The sequence below is a fragment of the Falco peregrinus genome, chromosome 4 (assembly GCF_023634155.1).
Source record: "Falco peregrinus isolate bFalPer1 chromosome 4, bFalPer1.pri, whole genome shotgun sequence".
Classification (NCBI taxonomy): Eukaryota; Metazoa; Chordata; class Aves; order Falconiformes; family Falconidae; genus Falco; species Falco peregrinus.
Window position 1 is genome coordinate 43,206,643 of NC_073724.1, and position 25,739 is coordinate 43,232,381.

The 25,739-nt window shown below is 42.7% G+C and overlaps 1 protein-coding gene and 1 long non-coding RNA gene across 2 annotated transcripts; one reads left to right on the forward strand and one right to left on the reverse strand.

Annotated features, from left to right (window-relative positions):
- The first annotated feature begins 10,473 nt into the window (after positions 1 to 10,473).
- On the forward strand, positions 10,474 to 19,799 carry LOC129784390 (uncharacterized). Its single transcript, XR_008747062.1, has 3 exons — positions 10,474 to 11,715; positions 15,784 to 15,917; positions 17,594 to 19,799. It is a non-coding gene; the product is annotated as an uncharacterized LOC129784390 (long non-coding RNA).
- Positions 13,664 to 25,324, reverse strand: FAM3B (FAM3 metabolism regulating signaling molecule B). Its single transcript, XM_055803131.1, has 8 exons — positions 25,103 to 25,324; positions 21,497 to 21,640; positions 20,560 to 20,683; positions 19,810 to 19,868; positions 16,862 to 16,912; positions 15,566 to 15,653; positions 14,703 to 14,835; positions 13,664 to 13,795 (listed from the first exon to the last, which is right to left on the reverse strand). Exons 1-8 carry the CDS (start codon positions 25,119 to 25,121, stop codon positions 13,706 to 13,708), a joined length of 708 nt encoding a protein of 235 aa, XP_055659106.1. The 5' UTR covers positions 25,122 to 25,324; the 3' UTR covers positions 13,664 to 13,705.
- Between the last annotated feature and the right edge of the window lie 415 nt (positions 25,325 to 25,739).

The window sequence follows — 25,739 nt, forward strand, 5'->3', positions numbered from 1 at the left end:
ATACTACCAATTAACTTATTCATTTTCAGCCATGTCTTTGTTACATGATTGATTCAGTTACAGGGTTTTGTTTAATCACAGGACTGTGTTTCAAAGACAAAGGGAAGCTCTGGGCTCACCTTGTTATGAAGGCAGAAATCAGGGTTCTCCTACTTCCTCCTGAATCAGCAAAAGAAAATCTTTCTCCATTACTGGGCAATGTTTTAGTGTAATACTTCCAAAAAAAAATCTTGTTTGTTGTGGTTTAACCCCAGTCAGCAACTAAGGACTACATAGCTGCTTGCTCACTCCCCATGCTTGGGTTGGGGAAGAGAATCAGAAGAGTAAAAGTGAGAAAACTTATGTTTTGAGATAGACACTTCAGTAGATAGAGCAACATCTGCATGCACAAGCAAAGCAAAACAAAGAATTTTTTCACCACTTCCCATCAGCAGGCACGTGTTCAGCCATCCTCAGGACAGCAGGGCCTAGCTCCATCACATGTAATGGTTCCTTCAGAAGACAAACACCATCACTCCAAACCTCCCCCCCTTCCTTCTTCTTCCACCAGCTTTATATGCTGAGCATGATGTCACATGATATGGAATGTCCCTTTGGTCAGTTGGGGTCAGCTGTCCCACCTGTGTCCCCTCCCCTGTCCCTTCTCGTACCCCCCAGCCTGCTCGCTGGTGGGGTGAGGAGCAGAAAAGCCCTTGGCTCTGTGTAAGCGCTGCTCAGCAGGAACTAAAACATCCCTGTATTATCAACGCCGTTTCCAGCACAAATCCAAAACACAGCCCCATGCCAGCTACTATCAAGAAAATTAACTCTCTCCCAGCCAAAGCCAGCATGTTCTTTATGTAATGATTTATAACAGCATGCTTCCCTAGTAGTACAGTTCTATAGATTAGGACAACACAATAAGGATGTTTAAAAATAGATTTCATTCAAATCTCAGAAGTGTTTTGAAATAATTTTAATGAACAGAAAAAGCAGACACAGTGCAAAAGATGAAAGACCAAGCGTTTGTCCAAGCAAATTCAGATTATACTTTAAAAAAGGAATATCAAAATGTAATGTAAATGCAGTAGTTGGCAGGATCATTAAGTGACATAAACCATTAGGCAAAACCCTTATCAGGTGGGAAAGGACTGCCAGATATCATCTAGTCAAATCTTATAACTCAAAGTTGCTCAGACCGTGTTGTCTAAGGCTTTATCCCATTGAGCCTTGAAAGCCCCCAGGGATGGAGATTCCACAGCCTCACTGCGAAATTAATTCAAATGATTGAATAGCCTTAGAATGTTTTTTTTATTCTTCATATCCAGCTGTATATATCCCCCCTGTTTCGGATCATGCCCCCATCGTGCATCTCTGCAAAGAGCCCAGTGCCATCCTCTCAGACGTAGGTGCTGGGGGGCTGCTACAAGCCCAGCCCCACAGCCACCCCTTCCCCAGGCTCAGCAAGCCCCAGGGCCACTGCTTGTGCCCTGACTTCACTCAGACTTACCATTCTGTCCACGTCTTTCCCAAACTGGAGCCTCTAAACAGGAGGCTGTATCCAGGTGAGGTCTAAGAAGTGCTGAGCGGAGGGGGACAGTCACACCCCTCCATCTCCCACCTGCCCCTGCTCACACGGTGCAGCATGCTGCCAGCATCCATTGCTGCCGGAGCGTGCCGCTGGCTCACGTTTAGCCTAATGTCCGTTCCAGCGGAGGTGCTCCCCAGCTGGCCAGTCCTCAGTTCATGGCACTGCAGGGATTTATTCTGTCCCAGGAGCAGGACCTTGAAAAAACAAACAAACCCAAATAAATTAACATCCTTAGACAACTGTTAAGAAAAACACTGCTAAAAAACAGAGCCAAAAATCCCTGCAAAAGCAACCCCTGCCTAAATAAATAAATAAAGGTCACGCAAACAAGCCAGAACAAACCCAAAGCCAGCAGTAAAGAAACAAATCCTACATACTACTACTAGGTAAAAGAACACACCACCCCAACCCCCCCCCCCCCAACAAAACATCCTACCAAAATAAATGAAATAAGCCCAAACATATGGAAGCTACCCAAAAATAAGGGGAAAGAGGAAAAAGTGAAGAAAAAATGTCCAAAGTGGTGTAAACCAAAAAGGAAACCCAAACCCTTAAACTGCTTAAAAATTGCTTGACTCAGGGAGTTAATCAAACCGGCAAGGGGAGGGTGCTTATATCAAGTGTCTTCTGCTGTCTTGAGCTCCAGCCATGCCGAAGCAGGGCAGCACAAGTAGTAACAGCATTTTTATATGAAAAAAAGAAGTTGACTGGGATGGTATCGTCTCAGTGTTACACAAGAGCGAGTAGGAAAGTGAGCACTTTCATCCCACAAGCCCGCCCAGTAGCTCCTGTAAAGCTGTGTAGCTGCCTGTAGTTCTGCTGCTGCAAGAGCAAAGTTCTGGTAGTTGCAGGTGAGTTGGCTGTACATCCACAGCAAGGGCGACAGCATGGGTATGTGCTGTCGAGAGAGAAGGGTATGGTTTTGGGGTTCACTCTTCCATGCATCCCTGTTCTGAGCAGTGTCAGCCTAGAGTAGGACACTGTCACTCCCCACGGATTGACATGAGCAGTGACAGAATGATGTACATTCAAATTTTTTGGAATTACGTATCAAGCATAGGGAAACATATTTTAGGTTATGTAAATGCCTTCAAAGACGGGGACCATTTCCTCAATTAATATAAGGCAGTGTGTCTAAGAATTGAAACTGTGTTAACTAGAGTATTAAAGCTATTTGTTCAAAGGATGTTGGAACCTGTTAATGATCATTACAATGATGTACAACTGTCACCAGGAGAGAATGCATCCTGACATCTGGATATTTACAAGTGGTAGCATTTTTCCCTAACCTTCTTTCTACTTTCTTAGCTTCTGACAATAAGAAAGGAATAGAAAAGCATCATCTGTTACAGAGGAGGCAAATAAAGTCAGTTCCTCATAGCTGTTTAGCACTTTAGTGTTACAGTTTGGGGGGTGTGTGTGTGTGTGAATCTGAAGCCTAAAATACTGCATGTAGTATATATGATTGCCCATGAACTGTTTAGGTGCATGTGCTTACTCTGCTTCTGTTCCTTTGATCTTGTTACATTAAAAATTACTGAGATGAGCTCCTCAATTCATGTAAATTAGCACTGTCAACAGGAAACTAAATGGGGATCTGGCAGAATAGTACTGGGGAATTTTAATTGTACCCCTGGAGGCAATTCAAAGACATGTTTGTGCTTAAATACAAAAAGATTTAATGAACAATGTATTGAGAAAAGTCCTACTGCCATAAATAGACTATGCAAAGATGTGGCACGGGCCGATTGCTTACACTTGCACCTGTACTCATCACATGGGCATCGGCTTGGGACACCTCAGCCCCATGGTCCATTCCCCAGCACCAGCTCTGCTGCCCAGCGGTGGCCCCTGAGCGCTCCTGCTGCACCACTGCTACAAGGCAGTGCTTCGACATTTCTTATCACCCAGTGAAACTTCACTCCCTTACAGGGAGCAGTCCTGTTTTTGGCATCCCTCCTTCCAGCCGGGGTAACCCCTTCTTGCCTTACATGCCAGATCATTCCTTGGTCACAAATGACCATTGCTGAGCAGTTACAGTTTGAATTTCCCTTTCTATGGCATACTAGCAAACCAGGCTATGAACTAAATCAGTGCTGTCTCTTTGCTATGAAATATGTCTGTAGCTCAAGCGGTTGAGTTTCACTCCAGCAAAACAAACAGAGGTGCAGACACCAAGCAGTGGGCTAGGAAAGGAGAATGCCTTCACCAGATCTTGGGGGGAATAAATACAGGGACAATTGCTTAAGGAAATCCACTGGGCCAGTTTCATATCTGAATTGCATCCCTTATGCCTTACAAATGCTCAAGTACTTTAGAAACAGGTTTTTTTGTAAGGAATGATGTGATCCCTGATGTATGTATGTTTCACGGATGTTTTGTGGCTAAATTATACATATGTGAAAAAATACCTTACCTTATATATTTCTAAATGCAGATTCCTCTGTGAGAAATCCCTGGGACATTACACACTGGTTTCAGCAGCATTAGAAAATGACTATTGTAGTGATATACGGATAAACAACGAGTCTCTTATGCTCTGCTGAGCTGGGTGAGGAAGCCTCCCTTTCCTTAGTTTTACTGCATCCCTAATGGAGCTACAGCCAGTCCTGACAGCTAAGGGATGTGTTGCATCCCTGCCAAGGTGCCCTGCAAGAAAAAAATGTGGGAAATGGTATCACAGAAAACCCTTGAGCCCTCATTTTTAGTACAGTGCTAAAAAAGTGTTAAGAGAATGACAAAATATAACCTCCCTTTTTAGTCCATGAGGTTGTTAGCCAAGGGAGGAGAGGAGCACGGTGCACAGTGTGGTGCTGGGCTGGGCTCCCATGGGGGGAATGTTACACATTGATCCTAGAACTGCTGTGAGCAGCAGCAGGGAAGTTTTCTTTCACTTCTTTGTTGAAGTACCCCTGGTGTTTGGGGAAGTACAGTCTCCCGGAACAGGGTTATTCTGCATCAAAGTCTCACCAGCCCTCAGCCCCTCCTCTCAAGGGGGTTCTCCACAGCATCAGCTGGAGCTGTACATGGACATGGGTTTTGTGATAGGCAAGGCCATCGGGACCTGCACTTTCTGCGCTCCTGGCCCATTTCTCTGAAACGAAAGAAACAGGGCCTCAGGACCATAGAGAAAAGGGATGAAAAAGCCCGTACAGTTTGTTCATATGAGCCATCAGAGGTGGGACTGTCAGTAAAGAAGAAAGGATCACTCTAATGCAGTTGCTGGGTACATGCAGAGGCACCCTCAGGCAAGCACTGTAGTCATGACCCGGGATTTGTGGAGTCCTGGTAAATTTTGAGGTCCAGACACTTTTATGTGTCTCTCTAAATCATCACTTGTTTATTTGTGCAGAAGAAGCTTTGAGTCTAAAGGATTTTTCAGCCAATGAAATCACCATGCATGCCTAGCCGAGCCTTTGCAACTCTCTTGTGATGACTAGAAAACAGTATAGCTTGGGATATAGAAAGTTAAAGAGTAACTAACAACAACCACTCCGGAGGAACGCCTTGTTCAGCATAGGTATGACCCCTGCATGAGGTCCTTTTTTCTCCTGCAACAGGGAGCCTTTCAACATACCCAAAAGGTCAATACATTTGCCCTCATTTTAGATCAAATGTGCGTAGTGCCCGGAGAAGTGGCCCTCAGAAAAAGCCCTGCAGCCTCACCCTTCTCTGCCCCAGCTGGAGGCACCTGCTGCTTCTACACATCTGAGCCATCACTTTTTGCACTGTGCATTGAATATCCTGATCTCCTATATGACATACTGGAGTGTCTCTGAGAGCAAGTGCCACTGCAAGTGATGCTCTACTGGGACAGAATTACAAACGTTGTATTGGGCTGTAATAGCCGTTTGCTAACCAGTGCTGTGTACTCTGGTGGTAGTCCTGTACACAGGGAGACTAGCTACCGAAAGCAGCAGTTAAACTCCTGTTTTTACCAATGGGAGATTATTTTTCTTTTGGACAGCAGAAAGCAGACGTTACCTTGGATAGTGAATGAGAGGAAAAGACCTGGCCCTGCACTGAACTCATCAACAGCTTGAGAGCCCTCAGAGCAGAGGAGAACTTGGCTTTGCCAGCAGCTGCACAGACTGGAGATGGTTGTTGGGTGAAAGCTCAGTCCTAAAAGCCCTGTCTGTATTGCTTTTGCTAAAGGCTGCAGTTAATATCAGCTTTCCACCTCAAGTCTCCTGCAGTACCGAGGCATGCAGACACAGCACTGTTTTGACCAAGGGTGCATTTTGCTTCAGCTCCATGACTTGCTTTTAAAGCAAATCTTGGGATCGTCCCCAGCTGCAGCATTTTGCCTCGTGTCACAGGGGAGACTCAGCACATCCAAGCTGGATTGCCTTTGGATGAGAGCAAGCCAGCAGATGTACTCCAGGAGTGCACTTCAATGCACTTCAGTCACTCTCAGGTGTACAATCCCTGAGAGCAAACAAAAAGTTGTCCAAAGTCCCCTCCTTCTCTCCCAGGAGCTGTGTACAGTGAGGCCATGGGGGCCTGGGCAGGGAGTAATTTGCCCCACAGAGCTGCCCCTGTTTGTCTGTGCTGTGGCAGCCCCGCAGGACCTGGGCGAGCTGGGGGGGAGCTGGGGCAGGACCTGCCCTCCCAGGGGCAGGCAAGCCCCTGAGGGGGGTCTCAGTTGTGCCAGCCTGTGGGTAGCTTTGCCCCCTAGTCCTGATGTCAAACTGAGCTACCAGTTCATGAAACAGGTCTAACTGCAATGTACTTGCACATGCACATATATGATGGCTAAAGAGCACTGTGCATTTTAAGCAAAGGGGATTAAAAGCCTGAACAGAAAATCCTCTGTGTCAGGAGAAAGCACTTACCACAATAGATGTTAGATTCCTTCATCTTTAATACTAGGCAATTCCAGAGAAATTACAGGTGGTGTCTTTGGTTATAAAAGACGGACCCATGAGGAGCCACACAGCAGTGGCCTTCAAAGAGAAGGCGAACATTTGTTTTTCATTCTTTCTGTGGAAGGGGGTTGCTTTTGTTTTGCTTTGAACACATCAGCTACAGCAGCAAAGTGCGTGAGAGGTTATATTCTGTTCTGATTTTTTTTCCCTAGCTCATCTGGATAAATACCCCTGTAGATACACTGAGTATTGGGTCTCCTGTACCTAGACCAGGAATTAATGGCTGCTAGTGGAAAGTGTATTTAGCCAAGCATGAATAGCCATCAAAATCAGGTCTCCCACCTCCCAGATGCCAGGTACCGGGAGATCAGCTGTGGGAGATCAGCTGCAAGATGCTGAACCCAGAGAGAGCCAAAAAGGGCTCTGGCTGAGAAGCTGGTGTATTTATAAAATTTAAAGTGTCTGTTCTTTGAAGAGATTTTCTGTGCATGGAGGTAGTCCCTGCAGAGCTGCAATTTGTTCCCCAGAGAACAGTGGAGAGCCAGCAAAATGAGGACTGTGACGTGAGCATGGAGAAAGACCGCTGTGTGCCGTCATCTCTGAGTGAAGGGAAACAACTTAATTCTGTAGACAGGACTGTTATTCTGGGAACAAGGAGGCTTTGATTAGGACTGTGTGAAAGGATTTTCTTCTGAACACAGGCTTGGGTTTTGTAGTTCCAGGAGGCTCTTATTTTAGGGCTTGCTCTTTGCTTTTTCTTCCTAGGCTCCATTTAACCTCTCAAACTTTTCTCATCCTCTTTCCCTCCTTTACTGTGGAAAGAAAGAGCAGGGGAGATTGCTTTCTTGCCTATAGTACCGCAGGGATGCTGCCATCATCAGGTGAAAGCCTTTGATCACTGAAAGCACCCCAAATTCCCACGCGTGTGTGTGACAGAGTGAGCAGGGAGCCTGGCTGCCCTGACAGTGAGCAACAGTTTACACCAAAGCTGCACTCTGGGCAAACACAGAATCACAGAATCATAGAATCGTTTAGGTTGGAAAAGACCTTCAAGATCATTGAGTCCAACCATTAACAGCACTGCCAAGTCCACCACAAGGCCTGCCCATTCTCTCTCTTCCTCCTACCACTTCTCTGTCTCCTGCTCAGTGGAGTTCCTTTTCCTCAACATTGCTTCCGCATTGCTGCTTCAAAAAACCCTATGGCAATTAGCTCGTTCTTCCATGCAAATATGGATCAGTGAAGTTTAGTTGTCTGTGAAACCCTGTAATGCCATTTGCTGTTCTTAAATGAGTCACACCTTGGAAAATGTTGGAAATCCCCTGCCGTTGCTGGCTATCCTTGCAGAACAAAAGAATTCAGTCAAAGAGGGTTACAGACCATCCCTCCGTATTAAGAGGAGGAGTGAGGAAGAAGCTAGACTGCTATAGATTGGAAACTGTAAAGGATGGTCTCTGGGCTGCCAAAATTACTCTCATGGCCTTGTTGTCAGTATTTTCTCCAAGAAAGGAGAGGGTTGTGAGGGGGGTGAGGAGTGAAGGGATTCCCAAACAGCCTCTCAGCGGAACTTGCCAAGTCGTATCTCTGAACAAATGAGAGGGTCACGTCTCCATCTGAACATGGAGAAGATGCATACTCAGGGCATGCATATATACCCGTAATCCTGACAGTAATAACTTTATACAGACAGAGACACCCTGTATAAGTATTTTATACTTATGTATAAAATAAGAGTGCTTCCAAGTCTGTAAAAAATCAGTTTATCTGGCTCCAGCTTTGAAGGAAGGCAAATATCTCTAGGGCTATTTTGTACATCCTCATGTTCTGCTCCTATAGCTTACCTGGAGAACAGGCACGATTCTGTTGTAGGCAAGAGGCTTGGTTCACTCAAAGAGCAGGGGAAGGGATGCATCAGTCAGGAAGGGGAAAGGGAGATGCAATGACGACGCTGTCTTTTGCATCTCTTGCATCTCTTAGCTGGCAGTAGAAGAGGCACAAATTTCTACTCCTGCTGGGTCACCTGGGAGAAAGTGCACTGCAAACAGGAGCTGGAGCACCCACGTTCACACTCTTGTTTATGGGCAAAAAGGAAGCACACCATATATATGTATGTATGTATGTATGTATAAAGGCATCAATTGATTGTCAGTATAAGAGAAATCTTAGCAGACTGACTCAAGAATCATTACTACATGATCTAACAATTACAGAGAAACAAAGAACAGTAATGCAGGTAGTGTGCTTATATACAGAAAAGTCACATAATAACAATAATACAACAAAAATTGTAACGCACCATTCTTAGTTCACTCCTCCACTGTCTCTCTGGGTTCTAAGGTCAGTGGTTTCATGCTAGTGGTGGTGGTGGTGGAATAATACAGTGAGTTGTTACTGGAGGACCTGGAGTCCTTCACAGGAAGGAATATGATACCCGTGCTGATGTTTTTTTCTTCCTCTTTTCTTTCTTTTCTTTCTTGTTTGTTTTCCTCTCTTCTTCCTTCCACTTAGGGTCATGCATACATGTTTGCTAACATATATTTACATCTTTCTCTTCGTTGGTCTGCAGTTCCAGGTTACATCTGAATTTTCTATATACAGTGCCATTTGATATCATTTCCTTGCACCCTTTGTTTACCCTAAAACCAGTTCTGTCCAGCTCCTGGTCTGCAGGTCCGGATTTTTGGTTTGTGGTCTTTTGTTTTTTGTTTAAACTGACCACTGTTGAGTTGGCTGGGGCTAGCTTAGAGCTGAAACTAAATGGATAGCAGTACTTTATCTTTGTTAACTATGCTTTTATATCCCACCCAATGGTTTGAAAAATTTCTAAGTGGAAATTAATTTGTGACTTTTATCTTATATGTGCCTTTCCTTTTACTTGAAAATTATCTATTGTGTTTCTAGATTTCCTTCTCAAGGAAATTACAGAGGCCCCAGCAGAGCAGGCAATAATTGACTGCAGAAGAGACTTACCCTTAGGGCTGAAGGTTTCTTGTGGAAGGACCAAATCCATTTTAGCTGCTTTGTGTCTGCAGCAGGCAGGAATACCTCACATTGCACAGAAATCTCCCTCATGAACGTGGGGGAGGTGAGGATGGAGGAAGAGTGGTCTTTCTCTTCCATTTTTGTTACAATTGGGATTTTCAACAATCAGCAGTCAAAAGGCTGCTGATTTAGGACTGCTGAGCTCCTGTTCATCTGCCACAAGGAATGCCTGCTTAGCTGGAGTGTCAATGTGGCAAGTAGAGACTTCAGCAATTAAGTAAACATCCAGAGATGTGGATCACTGTGATGGACACAAGTCTCACAGAAAGCAGATATTTGCTACTGGCCTCCAGTTCTATCCTGTAAGTTATCAGAAGAAAAATCAGAAACTGGAGTTTTCTGTTCTGGCTGGAAAATCCAGAGATAATTAAGGTCTAATTCTTCCACCTTCAGTCCTTGCAGGCAGTAAAATTGATCAGGTAGGACAATGCTATTCAGTGAACCAGGATGGGAGCAAACCTGGAATTTACAGTCTGATGTGACCTTTAAGTACTAATAACCCTTTGGAAAGTCTTACTTCAAGACCTCATTCTTCTTTTCCAAGTTCAGGTTGTCACAGACCTCCTGGCCCTGGAGTAGAAGACAGAAGTTCAGTCTCATTCCTTAGAACTCTAGTAGGGAATGCCCAGGAGATAGAAAGCAGCTATATAAAGCATAACCACATAAGATTTATAGAAGCACAAGGTTGAAATGCGTGTTGCTTTTGACTGAAACATAGGTATTAATTAATTAATTGATTTATTTTTAATGAGTCCTGCAGTGGAGACTGGGACAGGCTAAAGCATCTATCTCTATGCTCTCTCAGCTTTGGAAGAGGGAAAAAGTCACGTTAGAGCTACTAGTGTAAAGTTTGCATTTGCAGGGATAATCTGTATTTCCTATGCTCCTGAAAATCTCCCCTGTAAAGAAAAAAGCACGCGCACGCACCCCCCCCCCCCACACACACACCCACACCCACCCACACAAAACGCAGCAGAGAAGTGAAATAAAAATTTCAGGGTCCCAGGAAATGAGGAATTGCTGTTGCTCAAATATTATTAAAACTACCCATCTTAATCCCCTGAATTCTACTAATCATTCAGCATTCCTTTTGCAGCTAAGAAGAGATCAGCGATATGACACTCATATATTACTTCCCACCAGGCATTATGTATAAGTAAAAGCATCAGCTTCTCTTTGCTCTTCCGAGTGGATTGCAGTCAGTGGGAGTTTTGCTTTAAGCACAGCCTGCCTGCGACAGGGCATCTTTCACTGAAGAACTTTTCCTTTCTTGTATTTTTCTTTTAAATACAGTGGAAACTTCCCACTTTGGTGTAAGTCACATTGCCCTAAGAACCTAAAGAAACAGTTACCACCGAGAAACTGAAAATGCTACCTATTATTTGATCAATATTTCCTACTGCTGCCATAAAGTTGGACTTCCAGGGATCCAAGGATTTTTAAGAGACATGTCAAGACCCTGAAATGTTTCTTATTCTCTTAAATGAAGAGATAAAAAAGGGCCCTTGCCCAGGTACTTTGTTCTTTATGGGATTGGCTGTCATGTTCACACTGGAGGGAAAAACGGGAACGATAGCTACTTTTTCCAATTGCTTCTATCTAAAATGTCTACCTAAATGGTCAGGGGATACTGATACAAGGACCTCCTTGTGAGGAATGCCCACCAGCACGCTGGTGCTGGTTGCAGATACTTGAAACGGGAGCCTGCCACTGGCAAAGCGCAGAAAAGGAAGGTCTGGCACACGAGAAGCAAAGCTGCTGGCTTCCCTCCCAGGCGCAAGCGAAAGGCAGCGACCTCCGCTCGCGTCTGGGGCTTGCAGGGTCTGTCCGGGACAGGTAACCGCAGCGATGTTCCCCGCCTCTACAAACAGATGCAGCTCTGGAAAGACACTGCTGCCACCTGCTGCGCCATTTTGCTTTTAAAGGCACAAACCCAAGCCCCGAGTAATGCTGCTGCCTACGGCTCATGTTTTCCCATTGGCTTTGTCTGCTAGGGTTAGGAAAGGATTAATTGCTCTGCAGGTTTTAAACTTACTTCGTGGTGGCGATCGCGTGCTGTGCTAACCCCCCGGTATTTCACAAGGCACGGTGAAGGCCACAGTTCCTACCCTGTCCAGGAGAGCACAGCAAGTCACTCGCTACCCACTGCTGCCGGTTGGCAGTGTCACCTGGCATCAACAGCATTGGCCTCCACCGCTGGAATCTGTCTGTGATCTAGACTGCAGGACAGAGAAGGTAATGAAGATCTGCGTTAGGGATCCTACACCCTATGGCCTTGCCCGCAAATAAAATTAAATGTTCAACTTCACAATCTTTTGACTATTTCAAAATCAGTATCTATTCAACATTTCCCCAGATTAATTTTTCAGAATTACAGTTCCATGAAAAAGCTTTTCACGCCTCCTTAGAAGGCAGTTCATATGTGTTCAAGTTGTGTGTGCAAACTCCCACTTTCAAACCAACTCTCTGTAAGACTGCTTCTAATCTGAAAAGTGATTAAAAAAGTGGCACCTTTTCTGCTCAAGTGACCACTTTTCTGTGATTTTTTGACATCAGAGAGTTATCAAAGTCCTTGAGGCTCCTCTGCCTACCATATTTAAACACTCTGGCATGAGCAAAGAAATGATAGCTATTCAGCACTGCTGATTATTAACACTCCTGCCTAGATGACTCCACTGCATCTCTGAAAAAGTGGTGACACAATGGAGTTAAAGAACATTTTGCAGGGACTTCTGCTGTGAAAAATTCTCGGGTGGTTTGGTCTTTGATCCAGATTATGGGTATGCACCTTCTACTGTTGTGAGTCTGCCAAAGTCAAATTGAGTCAAACCAATTTAACTGCTTTCTTTGGCAGTGTACCTGGGCTACAGGGCAGTTCGCAAACTAGTTGCAGGAAATGTAGCTTTCAGCGACTGGTAGGGGGTGCAGTACCGAAAAGCTGCTGGGAACACAGCAGTGACTTCAAGTAGGTAGTGGCAGCTGCAACAAGTAGGTATTTGAAGCACCATTGAAGACTTCAATGAGGCAACACAGAGAGCAAGAGCAGACTGAATCTGGCTCTTGGCAGACACCCTCTCAGGTCACCACTTCCGATTTTCTCCTGCCCAAAGGCTAGAGCGCGGGACACTTGTAAGTAGCTGCATAGAGTGCTGCGGTCCGTCTGAAGCTCTGCACGCAAAGAAACTTGCTGCTAAATGAATGTTTCACTGTTGAGAAAAATGTAAAGAAAGATTAAAATACACCAGGTAGGTTTAGTCGAGGGATGTCAGCATTGATAAGGACAGCCTTCAGATGCATAACCGACTGGTGCAAAAAGAATGGTGATCAATTATTCTCTGTGTAATTGGCCTGGTCCTTTTATGTTCATTTAGCATGTCTGAGGAATAACTAGAGTAACAGTGAAATGCTACAGGAAACAACTTAAGCTGTGGAATCTGCCATATGAGAGGCTTCTGAACAACAGGGGGACAAACACCAGTTCAAGAAACAGCCAGACACACTTGATGCGCTTCAGAAAAAGGAAAAGTGAATAAATGACTTCTACAGTTTCCTTACAATCATGTGTTTGATTCTATAGTTAGCACGAATAACACTTAAGCTTGCATGAAGTCACTACATTTTTTAAAGCTAAAACTCCAGGAAGAAAAAATAATTGAAACAAACATGTAGATTTGCAGCTTAAATTTGGTACAATAATTCAAGTAACTTGATCTTTACACGTTGACATTGTTATTCCATGTTGTCAACATCACTAAAACCACCTCAACAAATGCAACTGTTATTTCCATACTTTCTCCAAAGAGAACTGACGTTACCAATAAACTAACATCAAAATAATTTGCCTTCTTGCTAGTGATTTTATATTACAATTTAGACTAAGTTGTATTTGCATATTAGTCTTTAAAGGGAACAAAAGAAAACATACTAAAAACAAACCAACCCCAAACCCTATAATTACTAATGACAATGTATACTCACTTTCAAAATTCCTGGTATTTCATGACTAACTTCCTGAACACTGTAATTCCAAACCAGAGTATTTTATCTCCACTTGTCATGAAAATACCTATTTTTTTTCAAACTACAGTAAAACCTCATAGAGGAAAGAAAGGTTAAAAACTGTGCATACAACCTATTGTACAAGAAGTGTTCAGGTTTTTATTGGGTTCTAGAGTCAAAGATCTAAAAATATAGAATCATCTTTATTAATGAGGTATGCGTTTGTTCAGATCAGGCTTCTTGGGATACAGCCTTCTATTTGGATTTCAGCTGGCCAGCCACCGTATCTGTTCCTCTTCTTGTCAGAGTGGTTTATCTGTTAAAAGAAAAAAAAGTAATTTTTAAAATCTGTATTTGGCTCTCCATTTACAAACTAGTTTGTCAAACCTCGTACAACAGAAGTAGGTAAGACTGGGAAGCTAAGTAACACGTTGCACATCTTGCTGGACATAATGGGTAAAGATTCCACCAGTTTCTCTCTTACACGGAGTGCTTTATTTATTTCCCAGATGGCTTTCATAATATACACTAAATTGAATAGCTTTTTCCTGCAGAAGCTCTGTAATGCAAAGAAGATTGCAACAATATTCTGGGGAAAAGACCTATGGAAGTTTCACATGCCTTTGGAGGGAGTCAGTATCATCAAGGGAACTGACCTCCGTATTGGGTTTTCTCATTTCTGCCTCTGTCATACAGAGGAGCACAGCTGGGCTTACAGCAAGTGAATACAACAAGGTCACACAGGCAAACAGAAATCTGATAGGAAAATGGTATCTTTAGTCCTCCTGAAGCCTGAGGGCAAGTTTTTCAGAAAAGGTTTGTGATGCAAGCTTGCTGTATTTGCACGGCCAATCTGAGACAGCCCAATTTTCATATAAAACCAGTGTTTTATTTTCAGGAAGTCCTTGGAATTTGTCCTTCCAGAAGAACATGTAAGTCTCTGTACAGCATGTCAGGTTGGACATTTCAAAACTGAGACTCTCTAGAATGGCTGATCACTTCTGAAACTTGTCTACGGATGATTTAGTGCCGGTGTGGTAGAAGTCACTACTGTACATGGCCCAGATCCAAAGCAAAGAATGATGACACATTAGAGAACTTGGTTTGTGCAACTAAGGCTTACTGAACAGACTACAGTTATTACAGCTAACACACAAAATCTGCACCTGAAGGTTACACCTGATATACAGACAAATATAAAGTGAAAGTAAAATGAAGCTGACCTTTTCTTTTTGGATATTATCTGGCAGCTTGAAGCCTTTGGCAGCTATAAAAGCCCAGCTTGACCTGAACTTCATATTCCATATTTCTTTACTTCCCAGCTCTTCTACTAATTTTTTGGCATCATTTTTCAACCTAGGAAAACGTAGTGAAAAAAAATGTCAAAAATTCAGGACGTGAAAAATGCTGAAAAAGAACACAGCTGATTCATGCTTTACATTAGTAAGTCAGCAGAAGCAAAAATGAGAAGTTTAAAAAATCCTGAGAGCTGTTGTAGTAGCATGCCATTAAACTCCAGAGCAAAATTATTTTTCTTCCTCTTCTCTACTAAGTTCCTGATATAAACAACCTGTTTATAACTGCATAGCAGGAAGAAAAATGTATCTCAAATACTATTTGATGATTCTTAAATAAGGGCAAGTGCATCAAATGTTTATCAACCAAATGATTCTTTCCCTGTATAATTACCGTATCATGAATTCAGCTCAAAAAACCTTAAGATTTGAAAGCACTTGAAGAATCAGGTTAAGATGTAAGAAGGAATAACCACTGGATACATTATAATTGGAGGTGTGGACACCTTCCTAATAGAAGGTTGTAACCCAGAGGTAACACCAGTGCCCTTTAAGAGGACAAGTGGTGCTTTTAAACAAATATAGCACTATCTAGCCATCTTTGGAAGCATCAACATACATGAAATGGGCAAGCACTGAATGGACATGGAATCAAAGCATTTTAGACAGGAAAGGAGAGGACAACCCTGACTACAGAGTGAAATTCACCATTCCTTTACACTGCTACGCAACAGTTATTTTCGAGCTATTCGTTGTTCTGTTCCTCAGCTTCTTGTGAATAACTTGCTTACCGGGTGCTTCCATCATCATGAGTCACCATCAAAAGGAGGGACCCTTCTGGTGCATTTTTAATGAAAGTCATCATCTCTCCTGAGTGGTCTGTTGAATCAATTACACAACTGATTATTCATTACACACATATTACATTCCATATACTTTCAGCTTACTTTAACTTTTTGGCCTTGTCTATTCAAAGGGACACCTAATTAGGCGATTTTTCTGTTTATAGGCAGAGGGCCTAATCCTGAAAGGGGCAGAAAGCTGCTGGCTCTCACTGAAGGCGAAGAAAGCATGGACTGATCTGCATTTCCCAGTAGTAAAAAAGATACTTCTGAACTTCTACAAAAAACATTTACGCCCAGGGTAAGTATATAGATGGTTTATTATGTTTACCTCACATAATATTATACATGTAAGCAAAGCAAAGAATAGGCCAGGAGAAGTCATTGCTATTCTGCAAGCTTCCTACTACCATGATAACTGCAGAGCTGAGTTTCACACCCCATTGTCCACCCACTTACATTAAGTGGCAGCATGTTTGCCGCACTAAGCTATTTATTGGTTTTGCAATTGCTAAACATACACAAGACACTTGTTTTCCATACAAAAAAATGTAACAGGCACCCTGGAGACATTAAAGTCTATATACTGTATATAACATTGTAGCCCCATGATTAGTCTCAGTGTGATTTCTATTCATGCATGTATGGTCAGAAGCATTCTTAAGTGGTCAGAGAATCAGCTTCCAGTGCCTCATAGCATTGTTTCTCCTCACTAATAGGCAAGGAAACTGTTACCATTTGAAGTTTGGAAAATGTCTTAAAAGCTATTCTAAAAGTATATAATCTTTCTGGCTACCTGGAAGGATGTTAAGAGACAGACTAGTGTATTTTCTGTGATGATTTTGCAACCAAGATAGAAAAAAATGTCAGGAAAAGGAATTTTGCTGAGTGAAGTATTTGAATGTGGTACCTAGCTCAATGCTGTTCCTACAAGACTGAAATAATAGGGTGGTGGGTGGGGGGGGGTGGTGTAAGATGATTAAAAAATGACAATTTGACAATTTAAGGAAAGGCAAGAAAATTAAAAAAAAAAGACAATTAACTATCTCAACCAACAGAAGAAATCCAGCTTTTCAGGCAAAATCTGTCATCAGATCTGGCCAGACCACATTTTATGAAGACAACAGCTGTTTGTTTCTAGCTGATCCCCGTCGATAATACAATCATAGGCATTTGAAAGAGCAGGATAGTTATATAAGTCTTTTCTTAACACTGAAACACTTACAAAAGCACTCTTTTCCCTACCTCCTTCCCACATGTCAAAAAATTCTGCTGATGTAACTTTTCCTGTTTTATCTGTAATTAAAAAAAGTTGTGTAAATATCAGCAAAATTTATTAAGTTAAATCTGCATATACAGCATTTTCAGCTAAAGCTAGGCATCTCAAAATTAGTGTATTACTGGCCTTCTGAGTTTTGCTTAAGTTTTAAATTGGAAAGAGTATGGAATAACGTTAAGATTTGGGGAGAATATTTTGTTTCATGTAGTCTCTGAATCATCAGATTGTGACCAAAAAATTTTTATTCCTTTTTATTTCAGAGAAGGAATTCAGTGTGCTGTGTGCTTCTATGTTTTTATATATACTATACCAGGTCACAACCATAAATAGGAAAATTGGTTAAGCCTAAGACTATATGAATGAGCTTAACAACACTATTCTGTTCAGTGTCTCAGATCTGCAAGCTTTCATACCACTTGGATCTCAGTGGACAGAAACACAACACTTATTACTGTATCAAAAATTAGGCATGCAAACAATTAGTAATTCTAAAACATTTTTGTTAATATTCATCATTAATTATACTGCTGTTTAGATGGCTATCTTTGTTTAAACAAGACATGTACACTTGGAAATACTTTCCAAATTTCTAAATCCATGCCAACTGAGTTAACTGAATTTTGTTATCCAAGACCCTGCTTAAATCCCTGCTACGTGAGAGGGTCTTTTCCATTTAGAATGCATCAATTCATTTTTAGTGAGAAGATCCAGCAGTTCCCGATTCCTTTCTGGCTTATCTTTGATCCATATACAGTAAAATCATGAAGGCAGATTGTTCCGAACAGAGGACTCTACATGGTAAGTTGTCCTGGTTTCAGCTAGGATAGAGTTAATTTTCTTCCTAGTAGCTGATGCAGTGTTGTGCTTTGGATTTAGTGTGAGAGCAATGTTGACAACACACTAATATTTTTAGTTGTTGCTGGGTAATGTTTATAGTAAATCAAGGACTTCTGGGTTTCCTGGGCCTTGCCAGCAAGAGGGCTGGAGGGGCAAGGGCAATTGGGAGGGGACACAGCCAGGACAGGTGACCCAAATTAGCCAAAGGGATATTCCATGCCATGTGATGTCATGCTGAGTATATAAACTGGGGGAAGAAGGAGGAAGGGGGGGACATTGGGCATTATGGCATTTATCTTCCTGACTAACCATTACGCATGATAGAGCTCTGCTTTCCTGGGAATGGCTGAACACCTGCCTGCCCATGGGAAGCAGTGAATGAATTCCTTGCTTTGCTTTGCCTGTGTGTGTGGCTTTTGCTCTACCTATTAAATTGTTCTTATCTCAACCCCTGAGTTTTACATTCCTTTTTGATTCTTCTACCCATCCCTCTGGGTGAGGGGGAGTGAGCGAGCAGCTGCGTGGTGCTTGGTGGCTGGCCGGGGTTAAACCATGACACAAGTTTAGCACACTGATGAGGGGAAAAGGTGGCAAGTATCTGTCCGTGGTGAGAGAGCATACTGGAACTGGGCTTCAGAGCAGAGATCACAAAAAAATGGAGAAGGCTGTAGTGAGGACAGCAGAAATCCACAAAATTCTTTCCTCCCTCTGTGTTAGCTTGGGCTTAATAGTTCTGTCTTCCTTCTTAGAAAAGACAATATTCATTCAGAGAAGAAAGAGTTATCATTATGGAATAAAATACAAGCATGATGCCATAGGAAACTTATTGAGCACAGTCATTAGCTTGACTGATATAATTAGAGGACATGTAGAAAATACATCTCTTTACAAATTGCTTCGAGATAACGGATAGATTTACCTGCAGATGGAGATGAAAGTGTAGCTAAAACAACTATATGTGCAATGAAGGAAATGACTGTTTAAAAATGTGAAAATCTGATATATCACTTCTTTTTCCCCTCACTAATGTTAGATGCAAAGACAACGCTAATTCCCTACTCCTATTTGCTATAAACTTGCTTATGCATTCAAGATGTGCATTTTCCCTCTTACTCTACAGCTGTGTGCTGAAAACTAATTTTTAACTGTATGCCTATCATAAACAGTATACTTTTTGTGATTCCTTATTGGAAAAAAGAAATGCAGCAGTTCATTGGAAAAAAAAATTTGGATCAGATTCTTGTCTACGGTCATTTAACTCAGTGAATTCAATAAAGTCATGCAAGTTTAGGCAAGGTCAAGAACTTGTTTAGCAGTATTGAAACAAAAAAACCTGGAAGATAAGTGTTTTGTGATTAAAACCAACATGATTGTGCATCTGAACTCCCTTTTTCTACCCCCTTCGCAACATTTAGGTATTCACTTTTCTCAGGATCCATTATTGAAGACACTGTGCTTCATCACCATTTCCATTCATCTAAAGTAAAATGGTGCTTCCAGATCTGGAATAAACTGCACCTCCTGCCTTCCAACAGCTCCTACTATAAGTAAAGACATATAATGGCAGTTTAATATTAATCAAACTTTGAGTTTGTCTTTCTGTCCACTGACCAAGTCTGGAAAAGGAATTTGTACTTTGGTTGTACCTTGGAGCAGACCTGCAATTCTCAGTTACTGCTCACCCCTTTTCAGTGGAGAAGCAGATCTCTTTTATCAAGGACTGAACCTGAAAGTTGAGTCTTACTGCTGGAGATCACGGGTATTTTTGCTATCTTACATAAGAAGCAGGTTTTTTTATCTAATAAAACACACATATACCACTTCTACATACACATTTTCTATTTTCTTATACTGATTATGAACATTTCTTTTGTTTATCCAGTAGACCACTTCTCTCACACAGATTTGTTTTTCCTACATTTAACATGAATCAAGTTTGCAATTTTTTCCTTTCGCTTTTCTTCCATACTAGCTAGTAAAAAATACCCCCCCCAAACAAACCCCCAAATCTGCCCAAGAAGCTTTGTAAATTATTGCAGCACAAATGTGTGTGTCTAACTTTTTTTCTTTTACTTACAATCGACAATGGCAATGTTTATACCTCTTCCAACATTACCCTTCTCTTTGCTTATAAGCCTGGAATCGAAATAAATACAGTATCAGCAGAATGCATCTGATCCAAAGCTATACTTACCAACGGTAAGTAATTTTCTGATGTTCATGTTTTCTTCAGTTATTTACTTCAAGACTTTGTAGTAAGAAAGAGCTATGGCTTAAAAATCTTGCACATTGTATCAGTCAGTTTCCTTCAACAATACACAATGAGTTTTTCAAATTGAGCCAGATCAAGAAAAGTACTTCATACAAATGCAGCCAGAAATGTAAAGGAAGAAAAAAACAAGATAAAATGTGTTTCTGTGGCAGCATTCTGTGTGGACTATTTCTACATAAAAGATCATTGCAAGGTTTTGAAATCATTCTACCTTCCAGTTTGAAAAGCTTTTTGAAAAGCAGTTTGAAAGAATTTCAGAAGGTATTGATAATTCAACATACTGTAAACAACTGGCCATTCAACACCATGAAAATTAAAAATCGTACTTGAAACTAACATTGGAATACAGCTTACATAGCAGATCAAAGAAAATAACCTCAGATTAGGTATTTATTAAAAAAAAAAAAAGAAAATAAAGAGTTAAATATTGTCAGATATATTCTGAAGTTTAAAGCCCCTGGTAGGAGCTTACTTTCTACTACTGAACCAAAAGGAAGTAACCTTCTCCACAATGCAAAGCACTTGCTTAGATTTAAAGTTAGATTTGGTACTCACAACTCATCATCAAAACAAATCTTAGCTAGCTTTCCCGTGCCGCCACCACTAAGAATCCGATAGGCATAATCCCCAGGTGAGCAGGGAGACCAGTGATCACACTTCTGCCTTTTTGGGACTGGAGCTACAACAGCAAAGATGAGAAAATGTTTTCTTGGATGCTAGATAAACAGTTTTTACATAGAAGGAATTACTTAATGTCAACATGGTAAGCTCAAACATACATACACAGAACCCAATCCTGCCAGTTTTCCAGTATCATGGCAACATTATACAGATTTGCCTGGGCTTTAAGTTACCATTGACTTCCAAACAGCTGTGGGGACCAATAGCAAGCTTATCTAGGGAAAAATGCCCACAGAGTATGATCTTATTTGAACCTAGAGTAATTATTAAGTGCTATTTCACAGAATAGGAATCAAGGGCTAGACAGATGAAGGTTTCCTACCAATAGCTTGAAGTTAATAGTTATCATTTTCATTTTAAGCCTTTTTCACATGATAACATAGTCATAGAATGAGAAAAATGTACACATTAAGCGACCCAGTCAGATTAGAGAGAAAAGATAATGAGAATTTAATCACAAAGCTTGGTTAGTGATTCAACAGTTTAACATAACTGTAAAATACATGTGATATAACCAAAGCTGCAGCTGCGGCTTTGTGCTTATATGCCAGCAAACAAATAAGATGTTCTTACGTTACTATTCAATTAATTATATTTGCATAGTGACAAATATAGGCTGACATTGTGTTTCTTCAAAGATAATGTCTAAGAAATAGTTCAGACTTGCACTAATTACACACCCAACTTCATTTTTACAATTGCACGTACCACATGATTTATTAGCTAGCAAGCCATTTATCATTTAGCATGTTAATATACAACATTAGATATAGTATAAAGAAAAAAAATTAAAAGGAATACAACTACACACCCCTCAATACTGGTTTCTTTCCAATGTCTTGAAGATTAGCAATGGATGCTGTTATGGTGGTTTTGGATACAAAAGCACAGAGTAAGTATCCCAAGTACCAACCAGCCAACGCTGTCAACAGGACTCCTACTAATTTCAACAGATCTGCCAATGGAAAAAAAAAAAAAAAAGAAAGAAAAGAAAAGAAAGAAAACCACAGAGGCATAAAGATTTTTTCATAGCAACACACAAAATCTTGTATTTTCTCTGGCACTGCTACGCAAACTGGCTATTTTACTTCTGGTACACTGCATTAACCACAACCTTCAGAGATGTGGCAATAGAGTATTCATTGCATTCCCATCTCTGACAACCCTTTTCATTTCTAAAACTTGATCTTCAAACAGAAAACTCCCCTCAACACTCCCCTTAATCCAAACCCATAATACTCCAAAGAAACATGAAGTTCAACTTAACCCTAGTAGGATTTTGACTCTGAAAAACAAGTACCAGATACTACACATGGCTATACAGGTAGTATGCAAATAGTATTGATTTTCTGTGATAGGCGGACACTACAGAAATGGTTTAAAGCGCTGACCGTACAGGGAACTCCCTCCATCCACCCTTTTGAGGCGCTAGGTAAAAATAACTAGAGAAGGCCCAAATAATCTTGTTCACACCATGAGCTCTGGCTGCATTCAAACATGACTGGAGTGGCTGTTTCAGTTATGCCAGTTTCCATGGACCATATTAGCAGTGCATCTACACACTACAACAACAGGGCTCACAATTTTCTTGACTATGAAGAAATATAAATAAATTGCATATCGATATACCCTCTTCCTCATCATCACAAATGATAACATGCATTCCTGATCTAGAACCACACCACCTAATTTATGACACTAACTAAACAAGGAAGTATCACACTGCAACTGTGGAACACTGATGTTTTGATGCCATGAGATACTTCCTGGTCTGTAAAGAAACCTGTCCTTGAATGCAATGGTCCATTAAAGTGAAAAGGAAGAATTTTTAGTTTCATAGTCCTGAAAATCAAGTTCAACAGAACCAATGTCCAAAATAATTAGTATGCTCACTTTGCCAACCTGCTAGAAAATAGTGTATTATCTAACCTAAATCTTCCTTACAACAGTTTACTTTCATGAAGATGTTCCTTTCCTTCTTGGAACTGCCTTTTATAAATATTATGATTTCTGCCCTACCTCTTCTCCAGAATAAGGCCAAATTGTTCACTTGTTCTCCTCAAGTCCTGTTTTGCACAGACTAGACACACTAGTTCAACATACACATTATGGACACTCTACTTCTGGTTATTTGTACCAGAAGGAAGTTTGATATTTTTTTTTTTTTCAGAAGAGTAGACTTTATTCACTCAGGTTCTTTTTATAATCCATCATCAAGACTAGAATATTTTTTCCTGCAAAGATTTTACCTCTCTAGCTACTCCGTATCCTGTATTTGCGCAGTGGTTATTCCTGTGTATTACCTAGCTTTAAAAATCAAAACCCTAACAGAACACTGCAGAAAATGCAGACTGGTAAAGCTAACACTGAACAGTACTACCACCTAAACTCCCCGTTCTTTATAATAGCAACAGAAGTAGCAAGTGGCCCTCTCTGACCCAATCATCCCCTAAAAATGAAGCACTGCTGTACTCCAGCTTGAACCTCAGCGAGGAAGAATGCAGATCATTATGAACATTGAAGGTACTTCTGTAAATAATCCCAGTTTCTCATTCCTTGCCTCAGAAAAAAGGAAGGGGGGGGGTGGTGTGTGAAGACAGTAAACCCTTTTAAGATACTGATCTGTGCTCCTAAAATGTTCTGTGTCATTGTATTTAGGAGTTTTAAGTGCGTGCATTTGTGTGACTGTAAGGAAGATAACTGTGAGAAACTTACTATATTTTCATCAAAGGATTAAGATTGAGAAAGTAATACAATGAATCTTCAGAGAAAGGACACATTTCCCAATTATTACCTCAGTCTACGAGAAATCCGTCTCACTCTACCACTAGTAGTGGTGCAAACCTGCACTAAAATAATACTGAAAATTACCCTAACATTTCGTTCATACAGTGAATGTGAACATTGACAAAGTTCATGTGCACAAACAAGGAAGCTACAGGAACCCAGCAAAATAAAACATACTCACTTTTTCTCTTTCTGAATATTAAAAAAAATCAGTTTTATACACAAAATATATTTGTAAAGAAGACCAAATCAGAAGTTTCAAAGACAAAACTCAGGAAGAATTAAGTGAAAACTAAAAGTTTATTTAAATATGTCAGCAATTATTTTTTCGGGGGGTGGGGGGCATTGTAAAGATCTGTGACACCATCAGTCAGGTTTGGTTTTGCTTTTTCTGTTGCTGGCTTAGCAGCTTTATCTTTACAACGATTTTGCACTGGTTTTCATTGAAAATATGGAGCAACTCTGTTGCAAAACAGGCTCAACAGCACAACTCAACACCTTTTTACCTAAGGAGAAGAGGTAGTACATAACATCCAACTTCTTGTTACTGTGTTCCATATTTTACTTGAACTGCAAGCTTCTTAATGGTTTCTAAAATGTGCCTTTTAAGGTTTAAGGAATACATTACCAACTTCCTGCACAGTTTGTACTTAATTCTCAAAACAAAATATTTCCACTATCAGAAAACTTTTGGTTTTGCTTTCTTGGATTCAGAAGGCTCTGGGGGACCTCACTGACCCTATCTGCTGGGCCCACTTGGATCTCAAAGATTTACTGAGGCTACGTATCCGGCACACATACACTCTTTTTTGAGTTCCTGCATAGACACGCATAAAACCCTACACAACAGCAGCCAAGTCATCAACTCAGACAAACTTGAAATGGTTAAGAGACTTAAGATTTGCTGTCCGCCGCAGTTAGGAATTACAAACGCGAAGTCCAGCCTACACGCAGGACAGCCAGGCTACGCTTTTGCTGATTTCAGAGGCAGTGGCTCCTCAGCCCCCTCCTTGGCTTAGCGTGGGGCCGGGCAGTGCGGCAGGGGCCCTCGCTGCGCTCAGACGTGGCACAAACCCGCCTCGCTCCGTCGGTGCCGCAGCGAGGTCTCGGCAGGGGTGCCCAGCAGCACTCCGGCCGGCCGGTCAGCCTGTGGGCAGCCCGGGACCCGGGCAGGCCGGCTGGCGGTCCCACCTCACCGCAACTCCCCGTCTCCTTTCTCCCTCAGGTGCTGCCGGCCTCTTGGCAGCAACCAAAGCACTACACACGAGCAACAACGTGAGCGTTTTTCGTGCTTAGAGAGTCCCCACGCTGCCATACCTTGCTATGCACGCCTGTCCGTACGCAGCAGGGCTTTAACAAGAGAAAACAAAAGTAATAAAAATAAAAGGATCGATCCAAGACTCCAGCTCAAATTCGTCCAACCTAGGAAGCGGGGAGTCCACCCGTTTCCTGATGTTGGCCAGGGGCCCAGGGGCGAGGCCAGACACCGGCCCCTCCGCCCCCGCTCGCCTCAGGGGCGCCGCCAGGAACAGCCCCCCGCCCCCTCCCCGCGGCGAGAGGCGCCTCGGCGGGAGCACGGGGCAGCGGCACCCCCACCGCCGCCCCCCTCCCTCGGGGGGCTGCTACTCACAGTGCCGGTTCAGCCACATTATTCAGGACGGGGGCAGGCTGCCTGCCCTTCCTCCGCCTCCTCCTCCCTCGTCGCTCTCCCCCGCCTCGTCCTGCAGCCACCGGGACGGCGCGGGAAGGGGAACGGCCACCTGTCAGCGCCGCACCGCCCCGGCGCCGCCGGCGGCACGGCCAGGCAGGGCACCGCCGGCCGAGCACCGCACCCCGCTGCCCTGGGCGATTTCGCCAGACGGGAAGCCACGGAGGGCCGCCGGGGGAGGTGGCAGCGGCGGCTGCTGCCACCCCGGCGGGCGAGGCTGTGCTTGCCGGGCGCCGGAGGCGGCCCTGCCACCCCATTGCCCGGGGAGCCGCGGGGCACCTCTGGGGAGCGGAGCTGGGGGCCGGGGCCGGCGAGACCCACAGCGCCGGGTGCGGCCGAGGGGGCCTGCCAGGCCGCGTTGCCGTTTGCTTTGTCGAGGAGGGCCGGGCAGCACCGAGCTCCCACGGCGTCTCCTTGGCAAGGGCGATGAGGGGAAGGCCTGGTACTCCCAACGGCCATGGCTTCGCCGGAGGAGGAGGAGGAGAGGGTATGCGGGATGAGGGGAAGGAGGACTCATCCCCAAACCAAGCCCCTTCTGAGCCACGGAGACACAACAGGA

Coding starts and splice junctions, on each gene's coding strand:
- FAM3B (XM_055803131.1), bottom strand. Junction 19,869..20,559: donor ATTTGTTTTGATGATGAGTT/GTGAGTACCAAA, acceptor TTTCGATTCCAG/GCTTATAAGCAAAGAGAAGG. Junction 16,913..19,809: donor AAACATTGCCATTGTCGATT/GTAAGTAAAAGA, acceptor TTTTAATTACAG/ATAAAACAGGAAAAGTTACA.